The sequence below is a fragment of the Hippopotamus amphibius genome, chromosome X (assembly GCF_030028045.1).
Source record: "Hippopotamus amphibius kiboko isolate mHipAmp2 chromosome X, mHipAmp2.hap2, whole genome shotgun sequence".
Lineage (NCBI taxonomy): Eukaryota > Metazoa > Chordata > Mammalia > Artiodactyla > Hippopotamidae > Hippopotamus > Hippopotamus amphibius.
The window spans coordinates 118,413,443-118,438,520 of record NC_080203.1 but is presented as its reverse complement, the minus strand read 5'-3'; the positions used below and the strand labels follow the sequence as shown (position 1 = coordinate 118,438,520).

At 35.3% G+C, this 25,078-nt stretch overlaps 1 protein-coding gene across 4 annotated transcripts in view; it reads left to right on the top strand.

The window, feature by feature from the left end:
* CNKSR2 (connector enhancer of kinase suppressor of Ras 2) overlaps positions 1-25,078 on the top strand; it is a 281,792-nt gene that overhangs the window by 115,843 nt on the left and 140,871 nt on the right. For all 4 annotated transcript variants that reach the window (XM_057719237.1, XM_057719236.1, XM_057719235.1 and 1 more), the window contains exon 6: positions 19,153-19,272. In XM_057719237.1, coding sequence (XP_057575220.1) covers positions 19,153-19,272 — 120 coding nt within the window. The remainder of the gene's footprint in view (positions 1-19,152; positions 19,273-25,078) is intronic.

Sequence of the window (25,078 nt, the reverse complement as noted above, 5' to 3'; positions counted from 1 at the left end):
AATCCTAGTTCTACCACTTTCTATCTCAGTGACTTTAGTCAAGTGATCTAACTTTTTTTGATCTTTTGCTCTTTTTTAAGGTAAATTTTAATAATTAAAAAATTTTTATTGAGGTAGAATTATGTTAATTCCAGGTGTATAATATAATGATTCAATATTTGTAAGAGACTTTGTTCTTAATATGTACTCATATAACCAAGTAGAGATTACAGTATTTTGAGATATGCACTAGAACATAAACCACCTCAGACAAGACCCAATCTCTATATCTTTATTTTGTCTGAAGGGTAGGGGAGGCATTTGTCAAGATTAAGGAGAACTTATCACTTTTGAAAACCTGCTGTATCCTAGGAATCCAGAGGCAATAAAAGCATCAGAGTGTTCTTCAATACCTGGGCAAACTGAGATAGCTCAGGAAAGTTGTGAGGTGTGTCTTTTCCTGACATAGATCTCTATTTAAAGATGAGTAAAGAAAAAGAATGGGAAAGAGAAGAAGAAGTATCCTCTCATATATTAGAAGAAACTCTTTCCCCATGAAGTAAGCTTATTAAGAACATCTATTTAATGTCCTCAGTAAGAACCGAGAGAACATTGTTTGTATTAAAATAGAACGCCAGAGGAGAAAAAGATGGCGGCGAAGTAGTGAGACGTGGAGTGCATCCCTCTCCATAGATGCATTGGGAATGCACGGAAGGACACAGTCATTCCCACAGAGAACCAGCTGAACACCAGCAGACGGCCTCGGACACCGGAAAGGGCTGCGGAGAACCTGACATAGCCGACTGAATATTCGTCTAATCCAATACTTGGACATTAGTCTGAGGCTTGGACAGTCTTCTATAGACACCTCTATCACCAGGACAAGCAACCCCAAAAGCTTGGACAACCATGAGGAAACAAAGAAACACCATGCAGGCAAAGGAGCAGGAAAAAAACCCACAAGACCAAATAAATGAGGAGGAAATAGGAAAAATGCCTGAAAAAGAATTTAGAGTAATGATAGTAAAAATGATACAAAATCTCGATACCAAAATAGAGAAAGTACAAGAAACAGTTCATAAGAACTCAGAAAAACAAACAGCAATGGATAACAAAATAACTGAAATTAAAAATACTCTAGATGCTCTAACCAGCAGAATGACTGAGGCAGAAGAACGAATAAGTGAGTTGGAAGATAGAATGGAAGAAATAAACGCCACAGAGCAGGAAAAAGATAAACAAATAAAAAGACTAGAAGACAGCCTCAGAGACCTCAGTGATATCCTTAAACGTACCAACATTCGAATTATAGGCATCCCAGAAGAAGAAGAAAACAAGAAAGGGTCTGTGAAAATATTTGAAGAGGTTCTAGTGGAAAACTTCCCCAACATGGGAAAGGAAATAATGAACCAAGTCCAAGAAGCACAGAGAGTCCCATACAGAATAAACCCAAGGAGAAATACACCAAGACACATATTAATCAAACTAACGACAATTCAACACAAAGAAAAAATATTAAAAGCAGCAAGAGAAAAGCAACAAACAACATATAAAGGAAAACCCATCAGGATAACAGCTGACCTTCCTACAGAAACTCTGCAGGCCAGAAGGGAATGGCAGGATATACTGAAAGTCCTGAAAGAGAGAAACCTACAGCCAAGAATACTTTACCCAGCAAGAATCTCATTCAGATTTGAGGGAGAAATCAAAAGCTTTCCAGACAAGCAAAAGTTAAGAGAATTCAGCACCACCAAACCAGCCTTACAACAAGTGCTAAAGGAACTTCTCTAAGTAGGAAACACAAGAAAAGGAAAACACCTACAAATACAAACCCAAAACAATGAAGAAAATGGTAATTGGAACACACATGTCAATAATCACTTTAAATGTCAATGGATTAAATGCTCCAACCAAAAGACACAGACTGGCTGAATGGATACAAAAACAAGACCCTTCTATATGCTGCCTACAAGAAACCCACTTCAGACCAAGGGATACATATAGACTGAAAGTGAAGGGATGGAAAAAGATATTCCATGCAAATGGAAGTCAAAAGAAAGCTGGAGTAGCAATACTCATATCAGACAAATTAGACTTGAAAGTAAAGACTATTAAAAGAGACAAGGAAGGGCACTACATAATGATCAAGGGATCCATCCAAGAAGAACATATCACAATGGTAAATATCTATGCCCCCAATATAGGAGCACCTCAATACATAAGGCAAATGCTAACAGCTATAAAAGGGGACATCGACAGTAACACAATTATAGTGGGAGACTTGAACACCCCACTTACATCAATGGACAGATCATCCAAACAGAAAATAAATAAAGACACACAAGCTTTAAATGACACATTAGACCATCTCGACTTAATTGATATTTATAGGACATTCCATCCAAAAACGACAGACTACACTTTCTTCTCAAGTGCACACGGAACATTTTCCAGGATAGATCACATCTTGGGTCACAAATCAAACCTCAGCAAATTCAAGAAAATTGAAATCATATCAAGCATCTTCTCAGACCACAACGCCATGAGACTAGATATCAATTACAGGAAAAAAACTGCAAAAAATACAAACACATGGAGGCTAAACAATTCACTCTTAAACAACCAAGGAATCACTACAGAAATCAAAGAGGAAATCAAAAAGTATCTAGAAACAAATGACAACGAAAACACAACAACCCAAAACCTATGGGATGCAGCAAAAGCAGTTCTAAGAGGGAAGTTTATAGCAATACAGTCCTACCTTAAGAAACAAGAAAATGATCGAATAAACAACCTAACCTTACACCTCAAACAACTAGAGAAAGAAGAACAAAGAAACCCCAAAGTGAGCAGAAGGAAAGAAATCGTAAAGATCAGAGCAGAAATAAATGAAAAAGAAAGGAAAGAAACCATAAGAAAAATAAATAAAACTAAAAGCTGGTTCTTTGAGAAGATTAACAAAATTGATAAACCATTAGCCAGACTCATCAAGAAAAAAAGGGAGAAGATGCAAATCAACAGAATTAGAAATGAAAAAGGAGAAGTCACAACGGACACCTCAGAAATACAAAACATCCTGAGAGACTACTACAAGCAACTATATGCCAATCAATTGGATAACCTGGAAGAAATGGATACATTCTTAGAAAAATACAATCTTCCAAGACTGAACCAGGAAGAAATAGAAACCATGAACAGACCAATCACAAGTACAGAAATTGAGGCAGTGATTAAAAATCTCCCAACACACAAAAGCCCAGGACCAGATGGATTCACAGGTGAATTCTATCAAACATTTCAAGAAGAGTTAACACCTATCCTTCTCAAACTCTTCCAATATATTGCAGAAGGTGGAGCACTCCCAAACTCATTCTATGAGGCTACCATCACCCTGATACCAAAACCAGGCAAAGATGTCACAAAAAAAGAAAACTACAGACCAATATCACTGATGAATATAGATGCAAAAATCCTCAACAAAATACTAGCTAACAGACTGCAACAGCACATTAAAAAAATCATACACCACGATCAAGTGGGGTTTATCCCTGGGATGCAAGGATTCTTCAATATACGCAAATCAATCAACGTGATACATCATATCAACAAATTGAAGGATAAAAACCATATGATCATTTCAATAGATGCAGAAAAAGCTTTTGACAAAGTTCAACATCCATTTATGATAAAAGCTCTCCAGAAAATGGGCATAGAAGGAAATTACCTCAACATCATAAAAGCCATATATGACAAACCAAAAGCCAACATTGTTCTCAATGGAGAAAAACTGGAAGAATTCCCTCTAAGAACAGGAACAAGACAAGGGTGTCCACTCTCACCACTGTTATTCAACATAGTTTTGGAAGTGTTAGCCACAGCAATCAGAGAAGAAAAAGAAATTAAAGGAATCCAAATTGGAAAAGAAGAAGTAAAATTATCACTCTTTGCAGATGACATGATACTATATATAGAAAACCCTAAAGACTCTACCAGAAAACTGCTAGCACTCATTGATGAGTTTAGTAAAGTAGCAGGATACAAAATTAATGCACAGAAATCTCTTGCATTCCTATACACTAACAATGGAAGAGCAGAAAGAGAAATTAAGGAAACTCTCCCATTCACCATTGCAACCAAAAGAATAAAATACCTAGGAATAAACCTGCCTAAGGAGGCAAAAGATCTGTATGCAGAAAACTTTAAGACATTGATGAAAGAAATCAAAGATGACATAAACAGATGGAGGGATATACCATGTTCCTGGATTGGAAGAATCAACATTGTGAAAATGACTGTACTACCCAAAGCAATTTACAGATTTAATGCAATCCCGATCAGATTACCAATGGCATTTTTCACAGAACTAGAGCAAGAAATCTTACGATTTGTATGGAAACGCAAAAGACCCCGAATAGCCAAAGCAATCTTGAGAAGGAAAAATGGAGTGGGTGGAATCAGGCTTCCTGACTTCAAACTATACTACAAGGCCATAGTGATCAAGACAGTATGGTACTGGCACAAAAATAGAAAGGAAGATCAATGGAACAGAATAGAGAACTCAGAAGTAAGCCCAAACACATATGGGCACCTTATCTTTGACAAAGGAAGCACGAGTATACAATGGAAAAAAGACAGCCTCTTCAATAAGTGGTGCTGGGAACATTGGACAGCAACATGTAAAAGAATGAAATTAGAACACTTCCTAACACCATACACAAAAATAAACTCCAAATGGATTAAAGACCTACATATAAGGCCAAACACTATCAAACTCCTAGAGGAAAACATAGGCAGAACACTCTTTGACATACATCAAAGCAACATCCTTTTTGACCCACCTCCTAGAATCATGGAAATAAAATCAAGAATAAACGAATGGGACCTCATGAAACTTAAAAGCTTTTGCACAGCAAAAGAAACCATAAACAAGACTAAAAGGCAACCCTCAGAATGGGAAAAAATAATTGCCTATGAAACAACGGACAAAGGATTAACCTCCAAAATATACAAGCAGCTCATGCAGCTTCATACCAAAAAAGCAAATAACCCAATCCACAAATGGGCAGAAGACCTAAATAGACATTTCTCCAAAGAAGACATACAGATGGCCAACAAACACATGAAAAGATGCTCAACATCACTCATCATCAGAGAAATGCAAGTCAAAGCCACAATGAGGTATCACCTCACACCAATCAGAATGGCCATCATCACAAAATCTGGAAACAACAAATGTTGGAGAGGGTGTGGAGAAAAGGGAACTCTCCTGCACTGTTGGTGGGACTGTAAGTTGGTACAGCCACTATGGAAAACAGTATGGAGGTTCCTTAAAAAACTACAAATAGAACTCCCATATGATCCAGTCATCCCACTGCTGGGCATATACCCAAAGAAAACCATAATCCCAAAAGAAACTTGTACCATAATGTTTATTGCAGCACTCTTTACAATAGCCAGGACATGGAAGCAACCTAAATGCCCATCAACAAATGAATGGATACAGAAGATGTGGCATATATATACAATGGAATATTACTCAGCGATAAAAAGGGATGAGATGGAGCTATATGTAATGAGGTGGATAGAACTACAATCTGTCATACAGAGTGAAGTAAGTCAGAAAGAGAAAGACAAATATTGTATGCTAACTCACATATACGGAATCTAAAAATGGTACTGATGAACTCAGTGACAAGAACAGGGAAGCAGATACAGGGAATGGACTGGAGAACTCGAGGTATGGGAGGGGGCGGGGGGTGAAGGGGAAACTGAGAAGAAGCGGGAGAGTAGTACAGACATATATATACTACCAACTGTAAAATAGTCAGTGGGAAGTTGTTGTATAACAAAGGGAGTCCAACTGGAGGATGGAAGATGCCTTAGAGGACTGGGGCAGGGAGGGTGGGGGGGAATTGAGGGGGGGGCGTCAAGGAAGGGAGGGAATATGGGGATATGTGTATAAAAACAGTTGATTGAACCTGGTGTACCCCCCAAAAAAATAAAATAAAATAATAATAAAATAGAACGCCATACTATAAAGAAGGCAAGGCCACTATAAACTGAGTGTAAAATGAACTAAGAAAACAGTCTCTGAAACTCAGAACACAGAAAAAGAAATTAAACCATGCTGAACGCAGCAAAAAGCGGACTGGATATTGAAGAAAATTAAGATAGTGAGACACAAGATAAACTTTAATGATGCTTAGATATTTAGTAAATTAATGAAAAGACAAAAAATGAGAGAAGATAATAGCTATAGAGTATAGATTATGGTTAACCCACCTTCAATTAATTGTTAGTTTCCAAGAAAGTAATAGGAAACAAAGATAGAATAATTTGGAAATAGAAATAGGGAAATTTGGATTACTCAACAAAGTCAGAAAATGTGTTGGAAAGATAACAATTTCAACACAAATGAACTTATATACAAAACAGAAGTAGACTCACAGATATAGAAAACAAACTTATGGTTACCAAAGAGGAAAGATGAGGGGAGGGATAAATTAGGAGTTTGGGATTAACATATACACACTGCTGTATGTAAAATAGATAACCAACGAGGACCTCCTATATAGCACAGGGAACTACACTCAATATTTTGTAATGATCTGTAAGGGAAAAGAATCTGGAAAAGAATAGATATAAATGTATGTATAACTGAATCACTTTGCTCTATACCTGAAACTAATGCAATATTGTAAATCAACTATTCTTCAATTTAAAAAAAGATAACAATTTCAAGATATTTTCTGGTAACATTTTACAATTTCTATGGCAAGAAGCAACTTTACATTCATTCAACCAGCGGGAAGAGAGAGATATGAGGTTTTGATTTCAAAGAAACACATTTTAGAGTGTATTCACATATTTACTCTGAAACCATAACTGCCAGAAGACAATGGAGCAAAATACATAAGCCTTTGAAGCAAAACTGTTTATATCTAACTAAATTATCATTCATAAGTGAAAGCACTAAAAAGATATTTTTAGATCAGCAAGACCACTAAAGGACCATTTTGAAAAGTGTATTTGAATGTGTTTACCAAATAAATGAAACAAAAGTTGAATTCCAGGATAGGAAAGTTGTGATAGCAAAGGCCTGAAGGTGAACAGCAAAACCAGATGAAATGGTGTCTTAGTTCATTCCCGCTGCTTTAACAAAAATACCATAGACTGGGTGGTTAAACAACAAACATTTCTCACTCTTCTGGAGGCTAGACAGTCCAAGGTCAGGGCACCAGCAGATTTGGTGTCTAGTGAGGGCTTGTTTCTTGATTCATAGAGGGTCTTCACATGGTGGAAGAAGCAAGGGAGCTCTCTGGGGTTTCTTTTATAAGGACTCTAATCCCATTCAAGAGGGGCTCCAAATTCATGACTTAATTACCTCTCAAAGGTTCCACTTCCAGATACCATTACATTGGGGATTAGGTTTCAGCATATGAATTTAAGAAGGATACAAACTTTGAGTCTACAACAGATGGAGAGGATAAAAAAGTATATGAGTTCTAACTACTATTTTTTAAATGAGGATTTTTAATGATAAATTTAAAATATAATGCAAATATTATTGAATTTATATATTTTTTGGAGACAAGCCCTGTATTTCTAAATTAAACCACAAGGACTACCATTACTTTCCAGTGGCAGTTATCCTAAGAAAACAAGGATTTCCTGTAAAACTAATGAAATCCAAATTTTCATCTATCAATTCATAAACACAAATACACACACACATACACAGAATAACACAGTAAAAATATCCAAATGCTTGTGAGAATCTAATGAAATTAGAATGGACACACCTTACTGCTAGGCATGTACGTTCATGAAACCTTTTTAAGTTTTAGTCAATTTCAAGGCTCAAAAAACATTAATACTGTACTAACATTTACGTAGTGTTTAAAATATGCCTCAGGCACTATTTTAAGTGCTCAGTATAAACTAACTCATTTGGTCCTCATAACAACCTTATGAGGTAGGTATTATTACTATCATCTCCATTTTACAGATGAGGAAACGGAAGCAAAAAGTGGTTAGATGACTTTCCCCAAGTGACACAGCTGGAATGGATTTAAGATAGAATTTTAACTCAGTCTGGCTCCAGAGTCCATATTTCTATACTATCTTGGGAATCTAGTCTAAAAATAAATTCTAAAACACAATAACATTTTCTATAGAAAGTGTTTATAGCAGCATTATATATAATAATGAAAAATAGGCAATAATGGGTTAATGCTTCAATAAACTATGATGCATTCACAGGATGAAATATTTATTCATACTATTTGAACTTGTATTTATGAATTTATGTATTATGAATTTATATATGAATTTATGATTTGTGAATAAATTATCCATAAATAAATTTATGAACATACCAAAAATATTTTGTGACAATATTAATGGAAAGATTCTAAATGATAATGTTAAGTAAAAACCAGATTCAAAACATTATAAACACAGAATAAGTCACCATTGAAAACTGAAAAAGAAAATATTCTATATTAATATTTACTGTGTTTATTTGGTAAAATAATAGCTGATTTTGTTTGTTCATTTCAAATGTCCTCCCAAGTTTCTTCAGTTAGTTTGTGTTACTTTTATAATTTCTTATTATAAAAGTAAATAATTATTATGTTTATAATCCTGGTGGCCTTTAATGGATAATTTTATTCTCTACATAGTGAAATAGTCAAAAGTGATTCGGACAATCCATGTGCTAGATTTCCTGTTCACCTTTTTTATCTTTAAAATTGGAGACAATTGTTTATGCTTAAAATGAGCAAGTAGTGGACACTGAAGACCAAAAAGCTGGGTAGAAAGGAGGGTTGGTTGGTTTCAGTGGTAGACAGAGATATCAATTAATATGAAATGTGAGAATGAATAAAAGGAGACTGGAGAGCTTGGGTTTCCTTGGAATTTGCCATTAAATATAATGGAACAGATGGCAGAGTGTGACCATAAAGGACAAAAGGAAATACAGATATCAATGTACTATATATCTGAGTGATTGTCACCTGATAATAAAGAGGAATATATTTAACCTCTCTTGATTTGATATTTCCCTCTCAGTTAGGCTTTGTCCCTGATTACACATTCCCTGGCATGTTGGAGCCCATCTGTTTTTTCTCTACATGGATCCTTGCTTTATATAGTAAATCAGTTGCAGGGAATCTGGAGTTCTCTTCGGTTCTGTACGCTACTTTCTCCTCACTCCCACCTTTCACTACAATCCTTGAATCTGGGGAGAGAAGCATTCCTGAGAAGCCATTTCATACCTTGTGCTTTAGCAGACTTATTCTGCTTGTCACAGCTCTGCTGCTCTCGTTGGTGAGCTGGGAACATTTGTCAGCTTTGATAAACTCATGGAAATCCCAGGCCAGGCATTGATCATTAAAGTCACATTGTTTAAATCACATTGTACTGAGCTCAAATACACGTTTTACATTAAGCAACAGCGTGATCTTGTATATTGCACTTGCTTTGTACTAGCATTTTACCCCCATCGTTTTTATAAAGATAATGAGAGGAATAAATAAAGCAAATGCCTATTTTATTATTTTAGTGTTAACACTATCTTTTTGTTGTATAGTACTTTACAGTTTACAGGGCATTTTCATGAATGCTCTCTCTTCTCTCTCCTCACTTTTCTCTCCAAGCTATTTTTTTCATTACTTATTTAGGTTTGATCATGAATTAGGGTTATTTTGGCTTGTTAACTATTTGTTTTCTTTCATAAACATTTTGTGTATTTTGTATACATCTAAAGAATGTAGGTGTTCTTTACTCCTAAGGTCCATTTGGGCTTAGATTATTGTGCCTTCTCTGCTATCTAGACTAGAAATGGCTAAAACTGCATAGAACCAACAGTTGGGTTAAGAGAAGAGCCTGGAGGAGAAAATTAAAAGCCCATTTTAGACTTTGCCACCATCTATATCATATCATTTATGCAAGCATAGTTTCTCTCTTCTAATCTCCCAAAGCCTTGCGGATGTAAGTACTAGGACGGCAGCATGCCCCATAATAAAATAAAAGTCATCATATTAATATTTTATCTTTAAAGGTTTCTTGAAAACAGTGGCAGTCTAATGGCTTTATAGAAATAATTTTATATTGCTCTTCAGAAGGTCCCTGATGCTATGAAATGGCAGCTTTGCCAGTTACAGAGTCTTCTCTTAAAACTGGTCTTGGGCCATTGCAAACTGAATGTTTTTATATGTTTGACATTTTGGTTGTAACTGTAGCATTTGAATGTATAAACTGTGGTCAATCTCATTAAAACATGAATTCTATTACTGAGTTATATAGATGGAAAGCATTAAGTGCTTCCTTATTTTGAAAATTAATGCGACCCTTCTATTTTGGCTCCCTTCACTATCTTTGTGGTCAACCTAAAGAAGCATGCTAACTCTATTACTGAAATAGGCATTGATTTCTTGAGTTGCTGTATTAGATTATCTTTAGGTTTTGGCACTTTGGTGCTTTATTGCTTTATAAATTTTTTTAAACTGTAAATTAAATTCTCCACAATTGGTGTCCCGTGCAGCAATGAAGAAATCCAGATAGAATATGATGGAGTTAGAAGATGTTTGTCTTTTATGAGACAAAAATAATGTGTATATACTAATGGGAATGTGACCACACATAAAAAATTAAAATAATCTGTTTTTACTATGTGTTTTTAGTTTGTCTTTATGATTTGGATAGACAGTATGTAAGTTGGTATATTATGGATGTTTTTGCTAACATCACATTTGCTAAATACATCATGCATTGTAAAATGCTTTCATATTCAGATTGACTCTGAGTGTACAATCCTCATTCTCAAAGAGTATTTGTTTCAGTTGTTGAGTCAAGTGAGGCCGAGTAATGTAATAGAAAGAGCAGCAATTTGAGAGTTAAAAAGATTGCATGTCCTGACCCTATTCTGGCACTTACTAGCTGTGAACAAACTAAATTAGCCTTTCTGATTAAGTTGGGGGATTAGAGTGTCTGTAATTTCAAAGGTGTAAATGCCATACATCTTTGGTGACTAACTCACAAGATCAGTAGAAAACAGTATGGCCACATGAAGAGATAAATTGAAGGACTGTCAATCTAAGACCGTTCTTTATGTGCTCAAAGACACTATGGGTTTTTTAAAACTATAGTTATTGTCACCGTAAATGTAAAGATTTCTTCAAAAAGGTAATTGAATCAGTCTGGAGATGGAAATCATACAGTAACTTAAACAAGGGAAGTTTAATCTAAATAATTATTAAACTGTGATAGAAGAGTACCTATATAGATGTAAAGAGACTCTAAAGCATGCCCTAGGACTGGGGGAGAGTACCCAAGGAAGGACAGCTTGAGGTGGACACCTTCCCCCATGGTGAGGGTCAGAACTCATTAAAACAGCTTCATTGGGTTGCCTAAACCAGAGCTGGTGCAGGCAAGCAGGAAACAACTTTCCAGGATAAAGGCGAGTGATGCTGGTAGGAGGGCTCGGACAGAGAGAGTGGGGTGCTACTGTGGCTATGAGGCTGGGAGGGCCACAGGATGGTGGTCACTGAGCCCAGACCGAGGCTGTGAGGTCACTGAGAGACTGCATAGTCTGGGCATCAATGGATGTCCCCACACACGTGTCACTGATGGACCTTGTAGCAGAAGCAAGAAAAAGCAAAACACTGCACAAAGGGAAGAAGAGAAGTCTCCTTCTTCCTGCAGTATCCCTCCAGCACCCTCTACTGACACAAACTTAACATTGTCCTTACTGTAAAGTAGAAATATTTGAAGAGTCCTGCCTATTATCATAGAGCAAACACTGAAGGTTGAATTTGGAGCTGAGAACCAGTAAACTAATAACTGGCACAATGCAATTAGCTCTTTTCTTCATAAAACCACATATGGCAACTTTGAATTTATCTGCTATAAGTAAAGACATTGCTCCCAGGTGTCTGCTTGTTTTTTCCCTATTTGCTCATAAACTGTATATATAGTGCCTGGATTTTCCAGAACTTCATCCAATCATAATGAACTACTTCTCTCTTGCTATTTGAATCTAAAGTAAAATTAAATCATCTTCCTAATAATCTACTTCTTACTCAAGCCACTAATATGTCCAGACCCTGTTAATCTTGAGCCTGGAAAGTAGTGTGCCCTTGAATGAGCACTCCTCTCACCTCTGGGGACTCCCTATAAGCCTGCCTGGCTCTGCTTCCTGCCCCTGAGAGACCAGGCAAATAGGATGGAGATTTTCCCTGATTCAGTTCTAGTTTCCAGCTGACTGTTTCCCTATCAGAAATCAGAGGAGCAATGGAAGCTCTTGTCCCAGCTTTAATTCAGACCAGGATGTCTCAGGAAAGTAGTTGTAAGTTGGAAGTGTCATGGGTCCACTTCTTGTTCATCAAAGTAGGTGCACATTTGGGAGTGATGTTCTCTCACTGTTTGGTACTGACCTTATCATTCTTAGATGATTATTATTTTAAAGTTTTATTGCTTCTTTTCTGTGATCAAGAACATAAGGACAGCATGGTTAATGTCAGTGATGTTAAGGACAAAGCCAAATACATCACCGGAAACACTGTCCCAGGTTGAGAAATCAATGCAGTGGCATTTGAATCACGTAGCAGATACTCAGTGATTGTTGAATAAATGAATGAATGGTTTAACGAAGCAGTGGTGGTGATGATTTCTTTCCATTTTGCAAATTGTTTTGTTGTGTTTTTTCCCCACCATCAGAGCTTGAAACCTAAAGGGACCGCAGAGTTTTCTAGGCTTTGTTGAAATAAAATTCATATGACCTTTATTATTTATTTGCAAATACAGTTGCTTTCTGAAGCTATTTGAAACTGTTAATCTTTGCTATATACAAATATAATTTTATGTTGGGTTAAAATTGAAATTTTATTCTATTGTATTCGTTAAGTTTAAAAAATTGTTTCTCATTCAATTCTCTTTACTCATGTGAGTAAGAAATTCTTCCTGTGTTGAGAAATATGTATGTAGATTAATACTTTTTAATATCAATTTAAATTCTGCTTGTGAATTTTACTCTTTCAAGTTTACCTGTGATTGTTCACTCCTGTGTCTTTCTTTTTTAATTTTTACTTTATGTTGGAGTATAGCTGATATACAATGTTGTGTTAGTTTCAGATGTACAGCAAAATGATTCAGTTATACATATATCTATTCTTTTTCAAATTCTTTTCCCATTTAGGTTATAATAGAATATTGAGTGGAGTCCCCTGTACTATACAGTAGGTTTAGGGAACTATTATAACTAGAAGTGCAAAATTGCTAGCTCAACAGAGATCTGGCAAGTATTACAAATACTGTATTTCTGAATGAGGCTTATATAATTTAGAGTTCTTACTATTTAATATTGGAATAAACTTGTACTATATTATAAAAACAAAGCCTCTCTTGTTCACCAAATATGACACAAATATCATCCTCAATTGTCACAGAGTTGCATGATTTATAATACTGAATTATACTAATATATAAACCAAACAATAAGATAAAAATATGCTCTGTCCTCTAGACTATTTTAATTGAAATATTATTTATATCAGTAACTTTTAATATGTATTCACTATTTTACTTAAGTGAATTATGCTGAAATTGTAGCTTTCACATCATTCTTATCTTAAAATGCATATTCATCTATTTGTTGTTTCCTCAGTTTATCTTGGTTTTATACTCTTGTCCCTTTCATATATGTGTATACCTGAAAGTAGAAATTTCCTTTTGTAAAACCTTTTGTTAAGCTTATGAACCTGAGGTTCTTTCCTACGTCGAATGAATGTCTGATTTTTAAATCTAAAGGTATTTCCATTCATTTCCTCCAGTATATTCAGAAGTATTCCACTTATTTAGAAAAACACAAATAAAAATAATTTAAGTAGCTCAATCATGTCTGGCTGAGTGTCCTCTGAGGCTAAGAGGCTAACTTAAGATTTCTTACCTACTCCTTAGCTTTTCACTATTGTTTGTACTTAGAACGCTTTCTGCATTTCCTTTTTAAAATACAATAGCTGAAACTTCACGTATTAATCTAAAAAGTGTCTGATAAATTCAGTGATAATGGAAGAAAGCTGTTCAGAGATAATGAAATAATGCTATCTGTTCATTGCTTAGTATATTAATGTAGCGTTGCTGTTTTTCGAATCTTCACAGTGACTAAAATGTTGCTTTTATGATTTTTTTGAAACTACTATTTATTTTATACTAAATGTGCTACGTTCAGATCTTTTTTCCCTTAAGAACTTTTAGATTTGGATGAACCAGCCATACACTATATGCAAACCTATGTAAAATATAGTATATATTACAGAACAGAGTATGAAAACATTCCATTTCTTCCTGAGAATAAGCTCTGTAATTATACTAATTCATATTTGAAATTAATAAAAAACAACTGGAGAGAAAAAATGACAATACCATTAAATCTAGCCTATGACACTCTTCTGTTTTAAAAAAGATTCTTAAGTCACAACTAGCCCTGTCTGTTAACTGCTATTCAGTCACAAATCCTTTGTCGCCATTTTGGGTAGTACGAGTATAAACAGAATGCAGAGGATCAGTTATAATACTCATTGCCATTTTATATTCCCTTTAACTTTACTAAAGACATATTATTTACTAGGCTTTAATTTAAAATTAAAAATTTCCTTCTTTTTTTAGAACTAAAGATAAATAGAATTTAAAACACTTTGGTATAAATATTGCAAAAATAGCAGAAGAATACCCTTTATACATATGGTTACCAGTTATCTTCTAGCTAGAATAGAGTTGCCCTTTTGCTGCTAAAATTGCAAGTTTTCACAGAAGGCTGTGTCTTTCAGTTTCAGATCTACTAGTCCTTATCTAAACTGCATTCTAAATTGCAAGAACACTTGCAGGCTCACCTTATGTTTCATTATACTGTGTAGTTTAAACATGTTACATAACATCCATTTAATACTGACATAGATTTTAAACAATACAAAAATGAAATTGATCCAAAACCAACAGAGATTTAAGGATCGAAATAAGAGATAGTAAGCATAATGATTAAGAATTCAAGTTTATTTGTTTGTTTTTTGCCAAGGCAATGACCTTAATCTATTTATTTAGCCTTGCTTTCTCATCTGCTAAACTGGCTATAGTAATACCTACTTCAGGAAGTTGTTAAAAGAATACATGAAATAGTGAAGTATTTAGCATTGTATGGGATACATGGTAGGTGCTCTATAATGTTGATGTTAACTTTTAATAATAAAGAATGTATTTTTCTTGCTATATTATAGTTAATGTTCTTTTTTCGGATACGCTATTAGGTATCAATAGATAATATTGTGTTTTAAAATGATAACATAATATCAGAATTTCACTGAAGGAAAAAATTCACGTTTTAAAAGAATGTGGAAGGCATTATGCTAAGTGAAATAAGTCTGAGAAAGACAAATACTGTATGATGTCACATATGTGGAATCTAAAAAATACAACAAACTAGTGTTGACTGAAAAAAATGCACAACCTAAAAGTTGAGAAAATTGTGTTTTATTTGGTGAACTTTCTGAGAACTCAAGCCCTAGAGGCAGCCTCTCAGATAGCTCTGAGGGACTGCTGCAAAGAGATAAGGGAGGAGCCAGGATATATTATGGATTTTTGCAACAAAGGCCAGGTAGTGGGAACATGAAAGATCACCATTAATTAAAGAAAACCAGACATCTCAAGTTAATGAATTTAGTACTTTCCTATGTATGGGAAGATGCAAGAGTCTGGGCTCATTGAACTCATTCCTTTGATATGCACCTTAGCTATCTAAGGCCAGTATCCTGTTCTTTCCCATCCTGAGTCCCCTCAGGGTGCACCTTTGAGGGTGGCTGCAGTGACTGAAGGCTTGGAAGTGGACAGCCCTTTTGTCTCCATCCTGAGTTCCCTTAGGGCTCACCGCTGGGGGGCAGCAGTAATGACTTGACTTGGTGTCCTCAGCATCCTTTGTTTGCTGATGTGGCAGGCAAAATTTTTCTTTCACACTAGTGAATATAGCAAAAAAGAAGCTGACTCACAGATATAGAGAACAAAGCAGTGGTTACCAGTGGGGGAGGGAGGGGCAATATAGGGGTGGGGGAGTGGGAGATACAAGCTATTGGATATAAGATAAACTCACAGGTATATTGTACAACATAGGGAATATAGCCAATATTCTGTAATAACTGTAAATGGAAAGTAACACTTAAAATTGTGTAAAAAAAGAAAAAAAGTTCTAAACGCTGCTTCAAATTAAATAAATAAGTAAATAAATAAATAAAAATAAATAACTTCCCTGGAACTTTGCTGTAGTACCCTTAATGTGGTTTCCTGCAGTGGCTTGATGTATGATACAGTAATGAGTGTAGAATTAGCATATAAAGCCAGGCCATTTTATACCCCTTCTAATTGGCTTATTTAGCAAAGTGCCAAATGCTACAACATAAAGGTTCTAGTACATTATCTCTAAAACAGGCAGCAAGGTTCTGGTGGAGATTCTTTTCTAAGTCTTTCTATTATTTTTTCCAAAATCTTTAACCTGTTAAATCCTGAAAGCTTTGCTGGTAAAGTCAATGTTTAGCTCATCTTGCGTATTCCCAGCAGACCTAGCACATAGCAGACATTTGGCAAACAAACTTACTCAAGAAGAGAAATCTGAAAAAATGATTTGCAACTTAATATGGTAGATTTAATTGGTATCTTTTTTGTAAAAACATCTACAATGTATTTCTGCTTCTCCTCCTACTCCCTTCTAAGTGCTTCCAGTGCTTGAATAGGAGAGTTACTATTGCTCATTACCACTGTGTTCTTTGAGGCCCTGAGTGTTGTAATGCATGCATGTTGAGTCATTTTTACATATCCATTACCTTCGTATTTATTTATGCATTGGACTCTTGAAAAATGCTTCAATTTGTAGAAACCACAAAGTGTTCTTTTTAGCATACTGATTTACTAATTTTCAGATTATCATGCAATTCAGGTATCCTATATAGAAACCTTTCATATCAACATTGTTATTCCCGCCCTTCCTTGAGATAGAGAAAAAATAAGAATGAAAATGAATCCACATATGGAAGGAAAGGAATAGTAAAAAGATTTAAATCTGCCCCAAATTATTTTTCTTCCTGTCAAACAGTAGCAATTTGAACTGTAGCCAGTTTTTGTAGAGTGCTGCCATTCTGTCTTTTTCCCCATGGCTGCTGATGAATATTTTCAAGAGAAATTAAAGTGCACACACACACAGACAGACTGGGGTCCCAGGATGGGCTACATAATATGTGAGACCCAGTGGAAAATGAAAATATGGAGCCCCTTGTTCAAAAACAATTGAAAATTCCAAAATGGCACCAGCAGAGCGTAATACTAAATGCAGGCCCTTGTGCACAAGTCGCATGCCCATGAGGTTGGCCCTGTAACGTTCCCTATTTCTAAGAGATCGTCTTCCTGTTGGCACTTTGCTTTGAAACTTGAATATCAGAGAGAGTAAAAAGATGTGAACTCTCCATCATGACCATGCAGTATGATTACTAGTTATTGTAAGATGGTCAGCAAGACCATGGAATTAAGAATAATGAGATAATTCATCCCATGAGTAAGAGCTGAGCCCTCTGAGCTTACGGAAAGCAATGGGAGACAATAAGCATTCATTTGGTGTCTTCTTTGGATAGAAGCCATAATAGACTCTTTTTTTATACATTATCCTGATTTGTCATGTAAACCATATAATTTTTATTACCACATTTTCTACATGTGTAAACTGAACCTGAAGGATATAAAATAACTTGCTCACAGACACACAGCAAGTAACTGGCAGTGTGGTGCTTGCCTGCATCTCTTCATACCAAGCCTATGTGCTTTCCATGCTGTCCACTGTCTGTCCTTAGGGGCTGATAGCCACAATAAAAGTGCAGCCGTGTGAAGCAGATGCAAAAGGCAGGACTGAAATAAGGGGGAGAAATTTAGCCTGGCAGTTTTCTGTGGGGTGAGGAAGCTGAGTCCAGCAAAGACTAAGGCCATAGACCATGTACAGAATCCAACAAATAAGGGGAAGGGTGCTGTCTCCCTTACAGTAGAGTAATGCAGTGGTCACAGAACAAATGTAACATGTTGGAGATGGTGAGAAGGTAACACCTTGAGTGCTGCAAAATTGTAGGTCCTCCTACAGTAAAGGCAAGAAAACAAAAACAAAATAAAACAACCTCCAATAATGGAAAACCAGGCTTCAATAAGTACAGTGAGAGTCTGTGAAGCATCCAAGGACCAGAACATTTTAGAACAGTATATTCCCAGCTTCATTCACTTATGTTCTACTTTCTTCATGATTTTACCATGTCTCAGTCTTAACCATACTATTATGGATGTGACATATATTTTAAGTCTCTGTCAGCATGACTAGATTTATCCTAACTAAAGCACTAGCTTTCTGTCCTCAATCAAGCCAGTCGACTAATTGCTAAAGCTCATTTGCTCTTCAGTTTATTCAACTCATAATAATTGCCTTATATGTTCTAGCATCTGTCTACCAGGGGTAGGGGAGGAAGAGAAGTCAAAGATGAGTAGGACATGGTCCCTGCCTTAAAGGGCTTCAGAATGAAGTTATCATACAATTTCAGACTGTTCATAGAACACTGAGAAAGTGGGATTGAGAGAGTGCCAAACTGCCTGGAGTAAGGGGGAAATTTATACAGAGGTAACCTTGATCAGGAGAGTCTAGACAAATGAGTACGAGGAGTTCACCAAGCAGATTTGGGAGATTCATCTTCCCTGGATTTTTTTTTTACTTTTCTGATCATGAAGTAAAAACCATCAAGGTTTTTGAAATTATTGAATTCACTTCCATCCAATGGTTGGTATCAAGAGGTTTTCAGATTATTAAGATCATTTAGAAACAATCACTTTATTTTAGGTCTGATGAATCAAATAATAGAAACAAACATAACCATAACTTTCTTGAATATTTTGATGTGTAGTTCTTATATCCATAATTTAGAATATAGGTGTGTTGTATGTGTGTGTATTTCTTAACCTGAATACCTTTTAAACATAGATTTTACAGAATAAAATGCCAACTACTTCCTTCTATTGTTTATTCTATTTTTCCTTGTAAAAATGTTATAATAAAAAGTGATTTATATGTTACAACATGTGTTTACTGTAATTTTTTTTTTCTTTCAGTGTAAAACTCTTTCTGGAGTCTGTGACCACATCATATCCCTGTCATCAGATCCTCTAGTTTCACAGTCTGCCCACCTTGAAGTGATTCAGCTGGCAAACATCAAACCAAGTGAAGGGCTGGTAAGAGATACCATGTTTACCAAAGCTACCATCCATCAACAAACAGCTAATGATATGGGCAGAGCAGCCCCCGAATATGAATTTTAACAAACTTGGAATGGTTTGAGTTATTTTTTCCCTAGAGGAATCAAGGTGGCGGGAGTTAGTCATGATAAGAAGTTGTATAAAGGTAAATGAAAGTGAAAGAGAATTTAAAATGGTGATTTCTGAATTATCTTGTTTACTGTGGTAAATAAATTATCTTTAGTTACATTTTTCACCCCTTACCGCATTTGGTTCCTTAGGTTTAAAGGGAGTTTAAATGAAGAGTTTTATAATAAGAACCTCAGTGTTACCTGCCCATGCAAATGGGTGTTTTGTTTATTTTGCTTTTGTTTGTTCCGGTTTTAATATGTCTCTCTTCCCTTAGGTTGTGTAACCTAAACAAACCCAATATTCTTTATAATTCACATCTATTCTTTCTTTTAAGAGTGAATAAGCAGGTGGATATTGCTAAAACTAGGCTAACATCTATGAGATGTATTTTTTATTATGTCATAATAAAGATAATCAAATTCTATATTTTGTTCACCAGATTAAAAATTGTATTGGTTCTAAATTTAACCCAAGGGAGAGCTTTTCCTTTAATGAGCCTTTAGAAAGGAAGCATATAATATTAATATTAATCAGAGAGAGACAAAAAACAAGAAACTGGCTGGAGAATATCTTACCTACTACAGAACTATTACATTTTTAGTTTGGTGCTACAGTGTTTCTACTTTGTCCCTATAGGTGAATTTTCCAAGGATACTATTAATGATATTTAAAAAGCGGAAATCTTAGAAACTAGTGTTAACAATTTAATTCAGATAATATATTCTTAAAGATCTCTGTGCAGGTTTAACTTTTCATGTGGCCTTTCTTCTTCAACTATGTGTGTGTGTATATACATATATGTAACTGTTTCCAAGGGCAAGACCATCACTGGTCACCAGTGATTTTTTTGGTTTGAAGTCCTGTATTCTATAGAGTGAGTTTTCTCCTGATACTTAGCAAGTTACTTTTGGGTAATCGTAGCTCCTTGTCTCTTTTTGGCTTTTATCCGTGTTTTCCTGGAAAGATGGAAATCAGCATCTCAGACATAGCCAAAGTATGTCATCATTGTAACCTATAAGTGTTATATCTATGTTATATCGTTGATTAGCTTTAAATTTTTATTTTAATGTTTATAAACTTATTTGAAGTAATATTTATGATTTTAAGTTCTTACTATTCTTTTTGGTTACAAAGAATTTTACAAATTTACAAAGTTCAGTTTTATTTAAAGCATCTTTCCACCAATAGTGTTAAAGATTTTCATTTCAGTATCTCCCCTTTCAGTAGTTCTGAAGGAAAGAAAGCTGTCTAAGCTTTGCAGAGTGGGAAATTATGAACTAATACTATATTATATTAGACTAGGAAATAGAAAACCTGGATACAAATCACTTACATAAAATAGAGCTGTGAGTGTGATCTGGGGGAGGTGAGGGAGTAAATTTAACCTCCTTGGCCTTGATACTTTCATCTGTAGAATGTTGGGGGCAGGAAGGGTTGGAGTAGATCCTCTTTAAAGCTCCATCTAGCTCTATGAGTTTGTGGTTCTGAGTGCAGTATTTGTTCTGAGAAAAGAGCCTGTTTTTTTTCCCTCTAATTTCCACTGAAATAATGGAGGAAGATAAACATGTGAAGTGAATCAGTACATTGCTCATTAATGGACTTAATGAAATCTTGATTTTTATTTTCAATGAAGGTATGGCTCTGGACAGGTCTTTTATTTTTAAATTTCAACTATGTAGAGCTGGGTCTGCCCTTTGGAATAGTCGTGAATTTAAAATGCTAAGAACCAGATTCAGTTAGTCTGGAAGAGAGCTGGTAGAGAAAAGAAAAGAAGTGAGTGCCTACCATTTGCCAGGTATCATCCTCACAACTCTATAGAGTAGGTATTAATTTTCTCATTTTGCAAATGAGAAAATGGTATCACAGATCCTCACCAGTTTGCCGTATACGACATAGAGGTAATATACAATAGAGGCAGGGTTTAAATCCAGATAAATCTAAATGAGGCACAACTTAACAAAGTTTATTCCATTATCCCACATTTAAACTTGGGTATGCTAAAGGGAGGTATGAGAAGTTTAGGAGGATGACTTTAAAACTAGAACTACTTAGAGAAATCCATTTGAAAGGACAATCAGCAGCGCTTCATTGGGAAAATATTTCCAAGGGAGGAAAAAAAGTTAACATGTTGAATATTAATAAAAAGAGTTCAGTGTAAAACCATTTCTTGTGATTCATGTTAAAGGGGAGATGACTAAATAGAAAATTTATATGACTTATCAAGGTATCATTTAAAAAATCAGCCACCTTTAAGTAAGTTTAGTCAGTCACATTTGAAATAGATTTGAGTATTTTGGTAACGTTTAGCATGTGCTTAGCCATAGGAAGCGTTTAAATGAAGGAAAGAGAAAGATGTGGGAGAATACCAAGCTTTAATAAAGTTTAATCAGCTTAAAACATCTACAGAAGGTCTTCTACCTCTTTCAGAAGAGAATATCTCTCATAGGTAAAAGGTAACTGCTTTGTTCTTGCACTGATAAACTGGATAGATTGTTCATCAGCTTTCTACCTAATTAGTCAAATCTCCTAGGATTTCTTAGTTTTGAGAGTCCCGAGCATTATAAGGAATGGTGGGAAATGGGATTAGTAATGGTGAAAATATATCAAACTGGCTTCTAAAATGCTTTTAAACAATAATTAGCAGAAAGTTAAAGGAAGGAAAATGAGCTCTATTGGAATATATCGAAACTAGATCAGAGCCAAGAGATGGGTTGAATAGAGGAGGAAAGGGCTGGGGCGGGGGGGGGGCACCCTTGGGGAAGCCTCTTCGCCTCAGAGAGTTCTTTTGCTGTTTAGGCACTTGGACTATCTCCAAGTATGCCTTATTCCGTTGACTTGACTGTCAAGTTGCTTTGGATCCCATTGGTTAACCGACATTTGGAGACAGTGAAACAAATGTCATTTTGGCAAGCTGAACAGAAGAGAGGGAGCTGTTGGAGTCAGCTCCAGAATTAATTAATTGATTAAAAAAAAGAAGGAAGAATGAAGATTTTGATGAAATGGAAGACCAGATTTGTCTCAGTTACAGAAAAAGAGCCATTTGAATTACATGTCCTCCTGCTGTTTGACCTTTTCTTAGAGGTGACCAAGTGATCAGATGTATTTCTGTGGACTCTTCATTATTCAGAAGATGATTAGTTTGAAACTCATCCAAGCAACTTGTTTCTTCTCTTACTTTCTTTTGGTGCCTGACTTTTGGCCATTTTTCTCATTAATACTGCCAGAGAAGATAAAATAGCTGAAGAAGTCAGTCTTGATTATTAAAAGCAGTTACAACAAATGGTTTATTGAGGTTAGAAATGAAAATGTTGCATAAAACAAAATATCTTCATTCTTTGTGGCATTTTAAAAATGTGCTTTATTTCTATTTTATTGTTCATAACTATGAAGTTGTTAGAACTGGTCTGTATACATAGCTATATCCTTCTTTAAGCATTTAAAAATATTTTGTCCATCTGAAAAAAATTAGCTTTAATGTAAATTACATAACATTTGGGGATATGTGTATAAATACAGCTGATTCACTTTGGTGTACAGCAGAAACTGGCACAACAGTGTAAAGCAATTATATTGCAATAAAGAGCTTAAAAAGTTACATAACATTTAATTATATATAAATGGTGATGAAATCCTCTTCCTGTAACTAATAGATACTTGCTTTAGCTTACAATTGCCATTTTAAAAGTTCCCAGTATGTGCAATAATTACATACAAATTTTATTTTGTGAGTCATAACTAGATTATCTCCATGAGTTCTTATTATCCCAATGAATATAATGACTTTTCTAAACATTTATCTTAGGAGACTAGACTTTCTCTATGACCTAATCATTTAAGAAATTATATAGAGCTCCTGTCAAACACCTTAATTCATAATCAGTAATGCACAGTGTTGAAAGAAGTGTGGAGAGAAATATAATAAGCTTTTGCTTATAATTGTCAGAAAAGATGGGTGATTAAAATAAATTTGTAAAATCTCAAACCCAGTTATTCTTTATAACCACATTGCACATAGTATATGTGTGCTAGAGAGGTCTTGACGTCTTTAGAATAGATGTTAAACAGTGAATGTTTGACTCAGTATCTACAGTTTCCAAATATTATGTTCTAATAAGAAAAGTGGGGACTTCCCCAGTGGTCTAGTGATGAAGAATCTGCCTTCCAATGCAAGGGACACGGATTCGATCCCTGGCCAGGGAACTAAGATCCCACATGCCACGGGGCAACTAAGCCCGAGTGCTGCAACTACTGAGCATTCGAGCCACAGCTACAGAGCCCATGCGTCGCAACTAAGACCTGACACAGCCAAAAATAAATAAATATTAAAAAAAAAAAGAAGAAAAGTGAAGGTGTACAACTCTCCTGTTAATAAATCTCTAAATTAGGAGCTTCATGGTTGAGAGTGTGGTCTGGAGTCAGATTGCTGGGCTTGAAACCCAGCTTCACCTCCTTTGGCGGACTCCCCAGTCTATCTGTATCTCAGTTTCCTTATTTCTGAAACAGAGATAATGACAATTTGTACCACACAGTCTATTGTAAAATAAATGTCAAACACTTAAAACAGTCCTTAGCACCAATAGAATTCACAGATAAATGAACATCTTTTAAAATTACATTCATTTAAGGGACTTCCCTGGTGGTGCAGTGGTTAAGAATCTGCCTGCCAATACAGGGGACACAAGTTCAATTCCCGATCCCACATGCCGCAGAGCAACTAAGCCCGTGTGCCACAACTACTGAGCCTGTGCTCTAGAGCCTGCAAGCCACAACTACTGAGTCTGTGTGCCACAAATACTGAAGCCTGCACACGTAGAGCCTGTGCTCCACAGCAAGAGAAGCCACCGCAATGAGAAGCCCACACACGGCAATGAAGACTAGACCCTGCTCACCACAACTAGAGAAAGCCTGTGCATAGCAATGAAGACCCAGCACAGACAAATAAATAAATAAATATTTTTTTATAAATAAATAAATAAATAAAATTACATTCATTTTGTTTCACATTAGAGATCCAGGCTCAGCCATTTTTCGAACTGGTACCAACATCTTAAACACATAACACTACTGAAATGACTTTTCAGAATTAAAACCTACCCAATGACTTCTTAATAGTTCCATGCCATGAACTTACTGTTTCTTGTTTTTATTTCTTACTTATTTTCATTAAAAACACAGGTTTCAAAATGTATAATTGACATAAAGTTATAGGAAATTAACATAGTAATTGTCTACTTCACATAATTGTTTAAATTATGCTTTTTCTGAAATTGTTGTCAGTTATTAAGTCCCTTATATTTCAGACTTCGTTTATTAAAATTAGTACTTTTTAATTTTTGAAGTCACTATTTTGAGATGCAAAGCACTTTTGAAGTAAAACTCAGTTAATTTTTCCCCAAAGAGAATTTAAAGTAACAGAATCCCTCTTAGACAGAAAAAAAGGCCATTCGCAGAATCATCTATTTTTGTTTTCTGATTTACTTAAATGAAAATATTTCAATATTTAAAATGTGAATACTTTCTTGTGATATTTGTTTTCTTTTAAAGTCCTGTCACTATGCATAATTTAAAGCTTTCGTTTGCTCTTTTTTAAAATAAATAAATTTATTTATTTATTTATTGGCTGTGTTGGGTCTTTGTTGCTGCACTCGGGCTTTTTCTAGTTGCGGGGAGT